We start from the raw sequence: 15,647 nt of genomic DNA on the forward strand, positions 1-15,647 counted from the left end.
GAGCGGCGCGTGCAGCACGTCGCGCTGCGGGCACGCGCCGCTGTATACACACACTCACCTCTCCACGTCGTGGGGGGGGCCCGCGCCGCGCAGCAGCCCCGCGTACAGCTGCAGGTGCTCGCGCGCGCTGAGCGGCGCGTGCAGCACGTCGCGCTGCGGGCACGCGCCGCTGTATACACACACTCACCTCTCCACGTCGTGGGGGGGGCCCGCGCCGCGCAGCAGCCCCGCGTACAGCTGCAGGTGCTCGCGCGCGCTGAGCGGCGCGTGCAGCACGTCGCGCTGCGGGCACGCGCCCGCGCGCTGAGCGCCGCCCCGCACGCACACAGCGCCGCCGCTAGCGCGCACTGTGCCCAGCAGGATGTTGCTACAATTGAAAAAAAGAATTGGTTGTCTGTAAAGTCGGTTTACTGACGATAGTTGAACGTGACAACGTCCGATTGTGTCGTCCTTTGTCGCTCGTTCCGCGCTCTCGCTTGCACTTCAAGTCTTACATGGAACGCCTCAGAGCGGGGTAACGCCGCATGAGTCATGTTTTTTCGTGCGTGCAGCCAGCTCTATCGAATTATAAGACGTTGTCACGTCAAAATTTAAATAAGTTTAGCTGCTACATGCTTTAAAGCAAGGCATTAAACAGCTGGACACGCACTGCAAGCCTACCCCATCCGTCATCGCCCGCACATTATCAAAACGCAGCGTCATACGTCGAGCGTCGTCGTAACGCAGCGCGCGTATTTTATGGGCATGTCAATGAATAACCATAAAATAAGTTCAGTGCCAAATGCACAAACAGAAGAAGAATATTATATACAAGGTGCATTTTTTATCTGGGTATGATAGACGAAAACCAAAACAACGAGGAAGTGTCGGGTGTTAAGTGTCGTGTTTGAAGTGTCGTGTTTGTAGTGTCTGTATGAAGTGTCATGTGTGAAGTGTCCGGTGTTAAGTGTCGAGTTTATAGTGTCGTGTTTGAAGTGTCACGATATTTTTCTTCACCGTTTAGCAGTAGCATAACATCATTATGCACTTGCACAGATAAATTAAAAAATCAATTTATATCCTGCACTTCCTAGCCTGTTCGTGAACCTCCTACTTATCGATTTGAAGCACTAAGTCTTCACCACTGAGCTACCACTGCATTATGTATTTCTGTATTTTATATTCATCATAATTCAAAACTTTTATTGACTACAAAATAACATAACAAGACGTTAATTGACTTTTATTAAATTAATTTCAACCTAAAACAAAACCATCCTACGTATCATTTTAACCTACAACTTAACCCAAATAATAACTACTTACATAAGCGTAGTCTTCCCAGCTCCATTATGCCCCAGTAACGTAGTAATCTGTCCAGGTCGTAACTCCATACTGACGCCAGAGAGCGCGGGTTTGCTTCCCCGCGAGTACATCTTTGATACGTTGATGATGCTCACACCGGCTTTCTCGTCACTTGACGGTACGTGGGATATATTGTTTTGTACTGTTTTTAAACCTGAATGGAGAAATTAGATGGTAATAAATGGTTGCAATGGCCAAACCAAAATCACTACTTCTGCCTATATTCTTGTGAAAATGTGAATATTTTAAATGCTTTAACTTTTCATTCCATGCCCCCCACCAAGTTAAATCAAAGACGCGATTTTAAGATTATTCTATTAAAACATCATATAACAATAAACGGCAATTTAAATGCTCACAAAATATCACTTCTATTCCACATGTTTTTAAGCATAATTTCATATTATGTAAACAAAACACCCTGTAATTTGACTTCTACTTCCTACTTCTAACCACAGTTTCTAACGTTTCTAAACGAAGTCTAATCTTGTTTTTTAAAGTTAAGTGTTTTAAGAGAAAAGTTGCAACTCACCCCACACCATCTCCAGTCCATACCCCACAGCGAAGTAAATCACAGCATCCACGACCATCATAGCAGCACTAAGCCCAATGCTGATATCCCCCACACCATCAGGCGAGTCCCACACGTGGGCCCAGCGAGCCCCACTACCAGCTGCTTCTAGACGAGTGATGAGGAGGAACGCGTAGCAAAGCGCAGAGGACATTGAGAGGTTCTGGAGATGAGGAAATTAGTTGCTTTGACACATATGAAACTAACATACGTGACACTGACACATGACACTAACATACGTGACAATAAAAAAAAAGACACGGATAAACACATAATACCAACAGACGCACGTGGCACTGCCATATTTTAATAGTGACATACGTGACACTGCCATTATAGGTGACACTAATATGCGTGACACTTACATAAAATACCTGTACAGATACAAGTGACACTGTTACTCAAAGAAACTTACCACAAAGATCTTGAGGCCGCTCGTCATAACAGCTTCGAGAGAGAGAATAAGTACGAACGGCATGAAGGTAGTGAGGTAGGCCAGAGCTGCCACCACTGCACCCATACTCGCCGAGGAAAATAGCTTACTCATCATGTAACTGGGAAATAAGAACTTGGTCTTGAGATGGGATTAAGTGTTTTAAATATCTGAAGATTATAAGTATGGAAATAATAATATTTGAGATTTGGATTTTCTTATAAATAAATAACCATTAAAAAGTTTAAACCAGGAATCTATTTCAATTAAAACATTAAGTGCATTTAGGTTTTTACACTTTATTAAACTTGACACTTTTTATAGTGTCCAAGATTTTAACGGCGCAAGCCAATTAGGTTATTGTTATTACTAACTTAATAAAATTGTAAACTTATTTACTATTTCATACACCAACCAATGCTTACCAGAAACTTAACACAGATACTCCAAATATGAACAGCAGTGTGAAGGTCAACGATGGTGGTGTCCGTGGTAGGATGCTGCCCCCGTACAGCACGATGGAGACCAGCGCCATGGTGACAGTCATCTCCAGGAGGGATGCTATGAACCAGGACAGCGTGTGGTAGCTCAGGTTCACGCCCATCACTTGGAGTAGCTGGAAGGGGTAGTCATTGTTATAAATATTAAAAATAATAATTAATCCCTACAAATATGTATTATAAATGCGAAAGTAACTCTGTCTGTCTGTTACGCTTTCCCGCTTAAACCTCTCAACCGATTTTGATGAAATTTGTCACAGACAATCTTTAGACCCTGAGAAAGAACATAGGCTACCTTTTATCAAAACACCACGCGGGCGAAGTCGCGGGAGGAAGCTAGTATTTGATAAAAAAAATTATATAGCTACGAAAAAAAACACACTTTAACTCGTGAAACTATTGTAGTGTCACTGATAGTTGATAAGTGTGCAAAGTTTCAATTCAATCTGCATGTTAGTGGATCAAAATCGAGTATTAAGGTGTCGGTTATATTTAAACATACAGGGGAAGTTGTGTGATAGTAAAGGCATGTTGATAAATAATAAAATGAAACACTCAATGCACATATTTTCTTAAATAAATTACCATAGTGTGTCCAGACTCCTTGTCAGCCAAAATGAACCGAACTGCAGAAGACACGGTGAAGAGCAAGGAGAAATAGAACGCAACCAACAGCGCTTGCGACTCGTATAGGGATGTTTGGAATCTGAAAAGGTAGAATAATAATTTAAATTATGTTAAGTTGTGCACAACCGTTAGCTAAAAAACTTGTTTTAATATTGTAATGTAATAGCGAGTCATATAATTAGGTAAAATAGCCTATTCAGCAAATATTTGTGCCTGCTACTTTTGAAACAGCAAACAGTGAACTTTTGCGAACATCCACTCACAAATCCTTCCTATAGCAAGCGTAGGGGTTCTGCTGTGTATACACCGCCCAATCCGTCGAGTTGCCTGAAAGCTTGACAAGTGCCTTCTCAACAATATCTTGAACTTGGACGAAGCCGCGGAAATAACGCATGTTCTCTAGGAAACTCGCTTCAGGCCCGGGGGTCCAGAGACTGTGGGAAAGATAAGTATTAACAGTCAAGTAAAAAAAATGATAATATAAGTTCAAAAATGCGTAATTTTCATTTTTTTTGCATATTCATGTTCTTTTGGTATAAACTCGAGACTGATACAATTTTAGGTTCAAAAAACATGAAATTAGTTCATATAAAATCGTATCTTTATACTGCTAAAATTAATTAAGTATTTTTGGTCCTTCGAGTGTTTAACAAATAGATTTAAGCTCACTAGTTTTTCGTTCGTTTTGTAGTTGGTGAATTCTCGATATCCATTCTTATCTTATAGTCGATGTCAGCTGGAATTGTTGCCTGATCGTCAGTCATGTTGAGGAAGACGAGTCCTAGAATTAAAAAAGAATATGATTTAAGTTAGGGTGAAAACTGAGATTTGTCGAAAAATCAGAAAAATTGTCAATTTTTTTTCAGAACATTTCTATTAAAGTTGCTGTTGAACCTGTGTATGAAATTAATTTTAAAAACATGGTGAATGAATTAAGTATTTCATTCTAAGTTCTAGTTTTTATCCAATTTTATACATTAAAAATTCTCCCTGGAAAATTAAATAATTTTTATTTCTCACCAGCAGTAAATTCATTAATCCTGTTGAGTCTAGCAGCTTCTAATGTCAGTTCGTGTTCATTCGGCATCGGCTTGAAGCGGTCCAGGTTGATGCATTGAAGGAAATTGGATGCTTTTTGTAATAGACGGCCAAGGCTCTGAAAATAGTGTCAGTAAAGAAAATAAGGAGTGAATATAAGTAAATAATCACTCAAAAATGAAAACTTTCCTATACGAATAATAACTCAAATTAATCATATTTTGATCGCGGTTCTAATTATATCCTATTATCTGGCAAGGCCAAAGAAAAACAGATTGAATCTATCAGGCCCTTATGACAAATTTATAGTTAATAAATGTATTTTCTTACAAATTAATCCATCTTGAACTGTACATACCAATAGCATAATTTTATCTCTCAGGAAACTCATAGCAGCAAAAATAGAAATATTAATAATTAGAACACATAATTCATTATTCTATACACAATAAATATGCCAACGTACCTCAGTATCCCCAATCCCCCCGAGCAGTTCCTCCACATCTATATCGGGTACCCCCACATCCCCCACGAGCGACACCCTGAGATCCTTATAATCATCAGCGGAGAGCAGTTCCTGTAACGCTTTGAGGCCAGCCTTGTGAGCGGCCATTTTGTCGATCGATGAGAATTCGTGAGCAAACGAGTGGACCAGGTTGAATAGTTGGGATGTTGGACCGAATGTTGTGTTTGCCTGTGAACAATATATTTGTTATATTTCTAATAATAGTTGTTGTGTTCTATTCAATCAATATTATAGCATGGACTAATAGATTATAGTTAGTTAAATACATATAAAGTTTGATCTACCTATCTTCCAACAGATTAGATATTGATTTAATACAGTTTGATGAATAAATAGCTACATGAAAATTCTGAAATAAGATGTAAGAAACGACAAAGATATATTATATTTTAATAGTTACATACATCACATAACAATATTCTATGAAACTATATCAACGACATTTGACTATGTACTTAAATTATTTTAAATGGTCCTTCGAGTCGGATTTCTAATGTGGAGTACAATAAAGTAGTATTTATATTATTTTATTAATTTTTCACTAATCTATTTATATACCTGTTGAACAATACTAATAACAGCCGGGTTTGGCGGCGTGTAGAGAATCTTGCCCATCAGCAGCGGCTTCACGAAGCTCCATACAATCTTGCCACCTTCCATGTTTACTATCTCCGTGTATACTGAGCGGCAGAAGTCAGCTGGAAGCGAGGAATTATAGTTTTTATAACTTAAAATAATAGAGTTTTCTATAATTTTGAATGGTTCAACCACTATTGTAAACAATATCTGTCTACTTTAGCAATTACTATTTCTCTATTTCTATAACGCCTCTAAAAGATATATTTTTATATGTAGTGTTTAAGTAGAGAGAATTACTCACTGGGCAGAACTTTCAGCTGTTCCTCATCAGGTTTAGACGATAGTGTCACCGAGCTAACGATGGTCTTGTAGAAGCGACTCACACCAGAGAAGAATGGCTTCCCACACATCATGTTACCCACGTCTGATAGCATTTCTGATGCTGGATAGAGGAAAAAGTATTGGTTAATAATATAATAAGGAATATAATATTGAAAAAATGTTTTTCTGGAAGTTTCATGGTTTGTGTATGTGAAGGGACTGAAGAGAGATTGCATAGAAAGGGAAAAACGTTTAATAGTATTTTAACAGATGGACACATTTTTATTAAAAGATTAATAGTCGTTGTTTCGATCGGCCGTGGTAGTTTCATTAGCTGTTAATCTTTTGAGCAGCCAAGTTATTCTGTATATTAAACACTTGACCGTAATTTGAAGCTTACTTCATTGAGAAGGTACCTAGCTTTTTCCGCCTATTTTGCCCTCTCTTTCCGTTGTATATATGCTATCTCTCTCGCACACCTCTCCACCAGGTGGCGGGGCGCACGATAATGTGCGGGCGCTGGATGTTTTTTCATTGGCGTCTAGCTTCCGCCGCGAGAAGGTTGTCTACAAGACTACAACCTTGGTGCTATTAAGTATTGCTTAAAGCAAGTGCTAAAAGTGTTAAAAAGTGTATCCCGTCGGATCGGTACAGTGAGTTATTTTTACATCTATTCTAATAATATTTTACTTAAAAATGAGTAAAAATCTTTAAAGTCAACGGTATAATCGTTGGACTTTATTTAAAATGCTGAGGTTTTTAATGAATCCTTCAGCAATAGTTTATTTTTCAATATGCTTAAATACTTAATAGCATGAAAAAAGATATTTAAAATTAACGATACAACCGTTACATTTTACTTGAAATCTCAGAGGAATAAACCTATAGAGTTCTTATATTGAGACAGAACAAAATACATATTTTCTAATCTACTTACTCTTAGTCAATAACAGCATAAGTCAGATTGAGATAGCGATAGAGTATCTGCACTGTCTTCAAACGTAGCGCGCCGGCAGTCAGTTTGTTTTCCAACCAGCTGGTGGGCTCAGTGCGTCAAGTGTTTTTAACGAAATATTTAGAAAATATAAAGTGTATAGTGTTTCTTTTTATTTGTCAGTGTGCTAAAATGACTATTGTATGTTTAGCTACCGGCTATTACTAGTCGAATGGGAGTTTTGGATGAAAACAATGAAAAAATATCTTTCCATCGGTAAGTGATTTTCAGCAAATTGATAAATATTTATGTTCTAACCCTATTTGAAGGTTTTATCAAGCGCTTTTTTATAAGTTTATGTTGTAACTGTAACATTTACCCACTTTATGGGGTTGTGGAATACAAAAGAATTAAATAATTTTTAAAAAATGTCACAATATTATCACGTTTGGCATTTTGTTTACCACCGTAGTGTTGTAACACATCCAGCGTATATTATCGATTTATGACAAAAAATCTATTTCATATTAACGTTGATTTATTTATTTTGTTTCTTATATCAGATTTATATGTAGTTGTTGTTGCAAATAATAGATGTAAATTTTCTACAGCAGGAAAATAAAAAATACCACTTGGTTGTTTTATTTGACTTATCTGTTTAGTTTGTTGTTTCTCTTTTAGATTATTAATAAATTCATTTTGTTTTAGATTTCCAGAGCTAAATAAAAAATGGGTATAAAACATGAGACGTGTAGATTGGACGCCGTCGAAATTTGCTAGATTGTGTTCACTGCATTTCGAGCCTGCGTGTTATCAAGATGGATACTCTAGAAGAATTGTGCAATCTTACGCTTACGTTTTTTTTGTTCCTTTAGATAATAAATACATTTGTGTGTGAGTGAATTTTTATTTGGAAATTTTTTTACACATTTACTTTAAATGTGTAACTATGTGAAAATTAAACGGTTGATTAAATGACAGTTCTCATAGATGAGAAACTACTATTGAAATACATACTTAATATACATGCGTTTTCAAAGAAAAACCCGCATAGTTCCCATTCCTGTGGGATTTACGGGATCAAAAGTAATTTTTCCAAATTTCATTGTAATCGGTTTAGTAGTATTCGCGTGAAAGAGTAACAAACATCCATCCTCACAAACTTTCGCTTTATTAGTAGGATGTAAGGAAAATGTTTTCTTTAAGACTGTCCTTTTATGAACTTGTTAAAATTCATGCTGACTGTGCCTTTCTCCTCACTCCTTTAACTTTATCATCATTTCCATCTTTATTTTAAATTAGTTACATTTCAAGTTTTAAAATTTATTTTAAAATATACTAGCTTTCCGCCCGCGTTTTTAAAGAAAATCCCGCACAGTTCCCGTTCAGTGGGATTTCCGGTATAAAACCTATCCTATGTGTGTATATGTCACGGCTAAAGGTAGGTGAGAACATAAACTTAAGATTAGCCGGCTAAACTTAGGTTTATTTTCGACGAGGTGTTAATGTTAGTTTGTTCTATCTTTAGCCGGCTAAACTTAAGTGTAACCGCAGGCCCGTGGCTAAAAATGTCGGGGTGGGTAGATTTGGTTAGCGCCGGGCCGGTGGAGGGCTTGAGGGGCCCGCACAGTGCCAGAAAACACTCGCCCTGTTCCTTACATGTATTATAGTAACCAAATCTACCCACCCCGACTCAGGGCAGAAAGCTGGTGGCTAGGTTAGGTTAGGTTAGAACTCTTAAGACCCGCACGAGCCGAGCGAGCGCAGCGAGCGTGCTGCGGCAGCAGCCGGCGAAGTGCCAGAAAACACTCGCCCTGTTCCTTACATGTATTATAGTAACCAAATCTACCCACCCCGACATTTTTAGCCACGGGCCTGCGGTTACACTTAAGTTTAGCCGGCTAAAGATAGAACAAACTAACATTAACACCTCGTCGAAAATAAACCTAAGTTTAGCCGGCTAATCTTAAGTTTATGTTCTCACCTACCTTTAGCCGTAACATATATACAAAATTTCATTGTAATCGGTTCAGCAGTGAAAGAGAAAGTTATCCATTCTCGCATAATTTCGCATTTATTATATTCGTAGGATTAAACAAATAATGTATTCAACTGAAATTAATGTTTAATTTTGTTTTTTTTTATTATTTATTATTTCATGAAACCGTAAATGCAAAATGCATTCACGATTTTATCGATTGAAGCACATCCCATCACTATCACCTTCTATCTATCTAAATACGTACCTATAGTAAAAATGGTGCCATGACTATGTTGAAACGTAGCTTGTAGTCTATAGCGATCTCATTCTTTCATACGACGTTTTCTTTAGATAGAGAGAAACAAATATATGTAAATTGTATACGCTCGATACAAGTACTCTATAGGTTTATTCCTCTGAGCTTGAAATAGTAACTTTTCTTTTGAAATATTTCATTATGCAATATGTACTAATTAATATTTGAATTTTTAATACTGTGAGTAAAGCTATTTTAACGGTGTTACCGTTCGGCTTTACTCGAATCGTTAATATTACTTTTGTGATTATTTGATATTACTAGATATATCAAATACCCTCTCTTGTATATAGATATTTTTAATTATTTATTTCATTTTTAATAATGTGTTTTTATTACAAGGTTACAAGTGAATTTTTCTTGGAAAAATTACAATTAATACCTACTTAGTATGGATATGAGCCAACTCAAAGCTTTACAGGCATACAATCCATTGCTACGACTTTATTACATTGTCGTTATCGCTAGGAACGGTTCGGAATTCCTATAATAGTTTATTACTAAAAATTATCGAACGAGATGAGTCAGCTCCAAGAAGTCACGACATGTCAGAACATGTTGTGATATTATTTTACGTTGTGATATTATTTTACGGGAGTTACAGCTCAACTGAATAATGATGGAATTCGCTCATGTATAGTAGATACGTACCATGAATGTACCACACATTCAAAACTATCCGTAGTCTATACGTGTCTTTTTATGAGTATTATTCTGATCCGTTTTTATGTGAAAATATACATATTACACACGGCTAATTTGATTGAAAATTACGTTTCCTATGTTTCAAATGATGCAACTTTTTTGTTTAAACGAGTAAGTACCAAAATTTTACAATTAAATTCTTTGGTTTACTGAACTTGTGCTGAAAGGGTTATCGTATAATAATTATCGAGATACCTTAATATAAATTAGATTTAGATACATTTATTTCAAAGGATTTACAATTCACTTCTAACGTTTTAGAATAATATTATAAACTTGTACACCTTGACAAAAAGTAAAAAATTGCGGGTGAGTGGAGATTATTTTGTTCAATTAAATATAACGTCCTACGACGGTATGGTTGCGTTCGTAAGGAATGTTAACGGATATAAAGCAACTAAATGTTACATCGATTGCATGAACAAAAATAAAAATGAATCGAAGTTCATTTTAAAATTTAGTGAATTGATTTGAATTATGAATTTATTAAATAGTTAGTTCTTTTTTATATAAACATAATAATTAATTACCATTGTCAAATCAATTCTTATTAATTCATCCTGGACAGTTGTCGCTAACATTGGAAAATAAGTTAAAGGACCTTGTTAATTGCTATATTATTTAAATGATTATTTACTGCTAATTTTATATTAGCACTAAGGTGTATTCTTGCTCGAAGCAGAATACATAAATGTGGCCACTACTCCTCGCAGGGGTTAGCCAGGTCAAATCCACCCTCGCAGGGTGTCTCTTAAGCATTTTTTGGCAGGCCCTACTTATTTCTAGTTACAAACATCCCTCGCGCAGCTGTCGCTCGCAGGGAAATGGTGCAAATATATATCGGCCCTCGCGGGGCTTTGATTACAACCGTCCCTCACGGAAAAGATGGTGCAAATATATATCAGCCCTCGCGGGGCTTTGATTACAACCGTCCCTCACGGAGAAATGGTGCAAATATATATCAGCCCTCGCGGGGCTTTGACTACAACAGTACCTCACGGAGACATGGTGCAAATATATATCAGCCCTCGCGGGGCTTTGATGGCGATTGGTGCAAATATACAAAGGATTGATCATTAAAATGATCATAGATATTTGCTTTCGTCAACGAGGACCCACGAAAGAATTTTTGGATATGACCGTATCGGATCTTCACTCTTCTAAGGTAGGTAGAAAAAGGTTTTGAAATCTTCTTCACAGTGGGCAGTATAGTAATATGACCTAATAAATACAATAAAGGTTAGAGACGTCAAATAATGGGCGCATGAAATTGATACTTCGTATCCTAAAAGTTTACGCTTCAGGAATCAGGAAACCACCATTGGTTTACCAATTATGGAAATTGGAATTGAACAAATCGTATTTACCAATGTAAAGCCTATTCACAACAAAGGAAGGCGAGTCGGATCAAATATCATCTCGCAGATGATTTGTGGCGGTGGTTTCGAGGATTTTCACCAAGCCTTGTGTCAACGGTATGTGTGGTATCGTCATTCAATGGCACTAGCCGACCAATTTTCATATAAAAACATCGGAAGAGATTTTTTAATCGCAAAGCGATTGAATGTAACAAATGACGATTGATTCAAAATCAAATTTCAAATTTCAAACGATTGATTACGTATATTTGACCTCTCATAGGCCTATTTTAGTTGCCCGGTCTTGTAGGCAATTTATTTGACTCGTTTTTCAACCCATTTGACCTCATTATTGCACCCATGAGATTTTTCTTCGGGGCTCAAACAATAAATCGCTGAGGGATTAGGATAATCGTTTGTTAGACAAGTTTCTTGTCATCCCACCAGGATTATTATATTGTATAATAAAGTTATATACAACTATTTACGTAAAACGTTTAAGTACTCAACGAATACTGAGAATACTGACTGTTGAGTTACATAGGATAGAGGATAAATAACGGAAAGTCAATCTATCCAAACAAAAGCCTCTTATTATTAGATATTACTTGGAACCCCTACCCTAACGAGAAAGCTCTGCCAAATGACTGTTCATTTCTTTGCTTTGAGGGGGGGGGGGCAATAAATGAAATGCAGTAGGTACAGACTATACGGCTTTTTAAAATATAAGTCTGGTAAGCGAACTAAACTTTGCTAGTTTAGTTCTTGCTATATCGCTGTCCGTGGCTGCCTCGCGTGTTTACGGATGAATAAAGTAATGTCCTGTCTTCGCATCCACAGCTAACTGTCCTATACTGTCATAATCTTAACACAGATTCATTGGACATAGCTCCCCACGAGCTCTGTTTTTCATTTTTGCACTCGCACAACTGTGGACAACACGAGAGCAATGCCTGCATTGGTAGCAGTTACAATCAAGGGCTAGCAAGGTAGGCTAGCCATATTACGGATGTTGGAACAACCGACTATATTTAGGGCAATTTTCTTTGTCCAGTGTAACGTTTAGACTGTCGTAGCATTCCTACGGAACAAAGATGGGATCAGATCTGCATCCTGAATGAAGTTAATCGAAAGGAGATACTTTCAGACGACGATAGTACTCAAAATCCACCATATTCCAGAGCATAATAATGCATAGTTAAGCTTATAATCTCTCTTGCCATTATCCTGCAGCAGAATTCCTTGGCGATAATTTGTTCTCGTAATGCTGGGGCCACACTAACGTCTAACGTCTAATGCCCTTTATCGCGATAATTATTCCGATAATTTTTAAGGCGTTAAGTGGGTGGCTACACTTGAACGGTCAACGTGAATGCCGATTGTTGGCGATAAAAACGGCGTTAATTTTACTAAAATTCTAGCAAGATGGACGTAGTGTGACCGCTTCATTGCGTTAATTCTCGCGATAAAGCTATCGCCTCGCCAAACGGCAATGTTAATGCCGTTGTTAAATCATACTGGCTACACCTAAAGTTAACGTCCATTATCGCGTTAATTAATGGCATTTCCCGTTAGTGTGGCCCCAGCATTAGAACGAGTGAGGTTGTTACGATAATATGAGAAATCCTGTCAGTTAGAGACCTGAACGACGCGATAGAGTACCGCTATTTCAGTAGTAGTAGCACCTAGAAGGGTGAAGGTATTCTGGAAAGCGGAACTGAAGGCCCGGTCAGCAGCACCAGCCACCTAATAGACAGTGTTCAGTGCTGCACCACTATAATCTGCAAAATGACTCTGACGGTATGAAAATGTGGAGTACATTTTCAAAATATCAAATGATATAGTTGGAATAAAAATCCTATTTGCCTCCGTCTACCCAAAAGACGTACGGAGTAGCTAGTAGTAGTTGGTTGAATTATAATAAGTATAGTTAAAATCCTTTATTACTGACTGGATAAATTTGGCTCTTTTCCTATCTGACGTTCATATAGCTGTTGACTGCCTAGTGTTATGCACAAACACTATTATAAATAAGTCACGTTATGTAGTCCCGAGACTTTCGGTATATAAGTTCTGATGTAAATCATAATTATATCTTAAAACTGAATTGATTAAAAGTAACGTACTTAGCTGTAGTAATTGCAGTTTTGGGACACAGATAAGCTCTTTATCATTTTAGTCTCTTGGGTTCAGTATATTTGTTTCCAGTACAGAGTTTATGACCTATCAGTTTTAAATAAATAATTCATGCATTGTACTGAAAGTACCAGCCATGTTTAGATTATGATTGCGACGTTGGCTCTAAACATTAAAAGATACCGCACGGTTTAGTTGGATGTTAAAAATCTGTTTTATAATTTAAACCATTTACCTGTTTTGTTATTTTAATGCCTTATTCAAGGGGTGACCTTTTAAATTTACTTCTGACCCCAAAAGTAAGGACCAAGGTCTCTTCTTGTCCGCTTGTAGCAGGTTGGGTTAAAACTGTGTGAGTTGAGACATTTGGTAATTCTATGTTAAGATGATTCAATGATGCTTCTGCAGAGTTCTAATTGAATAAATAAAGGTTTGAGTTTGAGGTATTTTTGCCTCGTCGGGATCAGCTGTTGCTTCATTTTGTAAGTAACATCTAAATGCGTAATTGAAAGTCGTTACTGGCGCTTTCGCAGATTTACGCTAAAGATAGTGGAAATTGTAGTAACTTTAACTTTTCAAAAAGGTTAACTAAGGTACGCTTGAACCAATCTCATAAGTTCTAATACTTTTAATCATTATGATTAACTTTTTGGTTCTTATTTGATTAACTTTTCATCTGGGATTGTTAATATATTATATAAAATAAAAATTTGTGTGATTTATTAGTAGGTATACTATCTGCACACCTTACTCTTTCAAATAAAGAAATAAGTAATTACTTATGTATTCAAATTCACATTGGCGTCACATTGTACACCAGGTGGGTAACAAACAGGTCTCAATGAAGTAAGCTTCAAATTACGGTCAAGTGTTTAATAGCTGTGTTTTACCTGAAAATAAAACACATATTAAATACTTACCTATATTTGAAGCTTACACTTAACGTCCACCTGTTGTGGATTTCGACTCAATGAAAAAACATCCAGCGCCCGACATTATCGTGCGCCCCGCCACCTGGTGGAGAGGTGTGCGAGAGAGATAGCATATATACAACGGAAAGAGAGGGCAAAATAGGCGGAAAAAGCTAGGTACCTTCTCAATGAAGTAAGCTTCAAATATAGGTAAGTATTTAATATGTGTTTTATTTTCAGGTAAAACACAGCTATTTAAAAAGGAACGCAGTTCAAAAATGCTTATATTGTGATAATAATTTTTTAGAGCCCATTCCACGTTGTAGGTATAAAAATTGGAATTATGTCTAAAGTAAAAAAACTCACAGGACAACAAACTTCCAATAGAGAAACCGCTCTTCAATCTTTGGAATAACGGTTCCTTAGCTAGCGTGTCGGTCAAGTTACCGACTTTTCCCTGCACTGTCGGCAATAATGCCGCCATGTCGGCGAATTTGTTGAATACAGTGCTGCCCTCTTCTTGCGTTAGGTTTGATGCTGTATAGAGCTTGGTTAGGAGGAAAGATTTTATCTGTGGAACGACAATAAAAATGTGAAATAAAGACTTGTTTATTTTTTACATGTATTTAGTATGATAGTGCTACAGCGACGTAATGTTTTAATTTAACTTGTTACTAACACAAAGAATATTAAATTTATGTTAATTATATATTTACTGTACTTTTGTACCAGACACCTAACCTTATTGGTAATGAAAAAGTAGCGTTGGTAAATTCATTGTTATACCTGATCTACTATAAATGTAAAGTTAACATTCTCAACCAAAACCGGGACAATCTGTTTCGCCAGTCCATCTTCCATATTGCAAAACTGCTCAACAATTGCCGAGTAAATCTCATCTGTAGAAGCGATATCGAGATCTTCAGATGTTAGGACTTTAGATAGATCTTCGGTTTTGCAAACAAAATCTTTTATGTGATATTGGCCATCTTTTGGGGAGAGTAACTGAAATAAAAAAGACACATTTTTAAATTCTATGATTTTAGCTATACATATTTTTTCCAACTTATACTCCTTTCTACGAATGATGACCCACTTAATGATTTCAAAAACAATTATGAAACAAAGGGAAATAAACAACAAACCGGTTTCAAATGCAATTTTCCGTTCTGCAGTTTGGGAGCTGCCACTGACCAAAAGCTAGAATCATTAACGCCGATGTTCTTCAGTGAAGTTTCTATTTTATCTAGATTCTTGAATATATCTGACAGAGTTACTGAAAAATTGAAAGAAATGCATGTTTTTATATCAAATACATTTTTATAATTAATTCTGAATCCATAAAATAAAAATTTTATGAAAATGCT

The 15,647-nt window shown here is 36.8% G+C and overlaps 1 protein-coding gene and 1 long non-coding RNA gene across 2 annotated transcripts in view; one reads left to right on the forward strand and one right to left on the reverse strand.

Annotated features, from left to right (window-relative positions):
* ldd (lipid droplet defective) overlaps window positions 1-15,647 on the reverse strand; it is an 89,460-nt gene that overhangs the window by 23,684 nt on the left and 50,129 nt on the right. The window contains exons 33-47 of the mRNA XM_090116576.1: window positions 15,426-15,556; window positions 15,067-15,285; window positions 14,647-14,851; window positions 5,920-6,060; window positions 5,598-5,737; window positions 4,980-5,207; window positions 4,496-4,631; window positions 4,145-4,256; window positions 3,739-3,909; window positions 3,434-3,554; window positions 2,774-2,964; window positions 2,331-2,469; window positions 1,877-2,078; window positions 1,306-1,498; window positions 293-367 (exon numbers count right to left, since the gene is read on the reverse strand). Of these exons, the coding sequence (XP_089972702.1) occupies window positions 293-367; window positions 1,306-1,498; window positions 1,877-2,078; window positions 2,331-2,469; window positions 2,774-2,964; window positions 3,434-3,554; window positions 3,739-3,909; window positions 4,145-4,256; window positions 4,496-4,631; window positions 4,980-5,207; window positions 5,598-5,737; window positions 5,920-6,060; window positions 14,647-14,851; window positions 15,067-15,285; window positions 15,426-15,556 (2,404 nt within the window). The remainder of the gene's footprint in view (window positions 1-292; window positions 368-1,305; window positions 1,499-1,876; window positions 2,079-2,330; window positions 2,470-2,773; window positions 2,965-3,433; window positions 3,555-3,738; window positions 3,910-4,144; window positions 4,257-4,495; window positions 4,632-4,979; window positions 5,208-5,597; window positions 5,738-5,919; window positions 6,061-14,646; window positions 14,852-15,066; window positions 15,286-15,425; window positions 15,557-15,647) is intronic.
* Window positions 6,804-7,771, forward strand: LOC149897347 (uncharacterized). Its single transcript, XR_016458242.1, has 2 exons — window positions 6,804-7,149; window positions 7,582-7,771. It is a non-coding gene; the product is annotated as an uncharacterized LOC149897347 (long non-coding RNA).

Source organism: Colias eurytheme, chromosome 26 (genome assembly GCF_061535395.1).
Source record: "Colias eurytheme isolate Ceu_HAF_F1 chromosome 26, ilColEury1 Martin Lab GWU primary, whole genome shotgun sequence".
Lineage (NCBI taxonomy): Eukaryota > Metazoa > Arthropoda > Insecta > Lepidoptera > Pieridae > Colias > Colias eurytheme.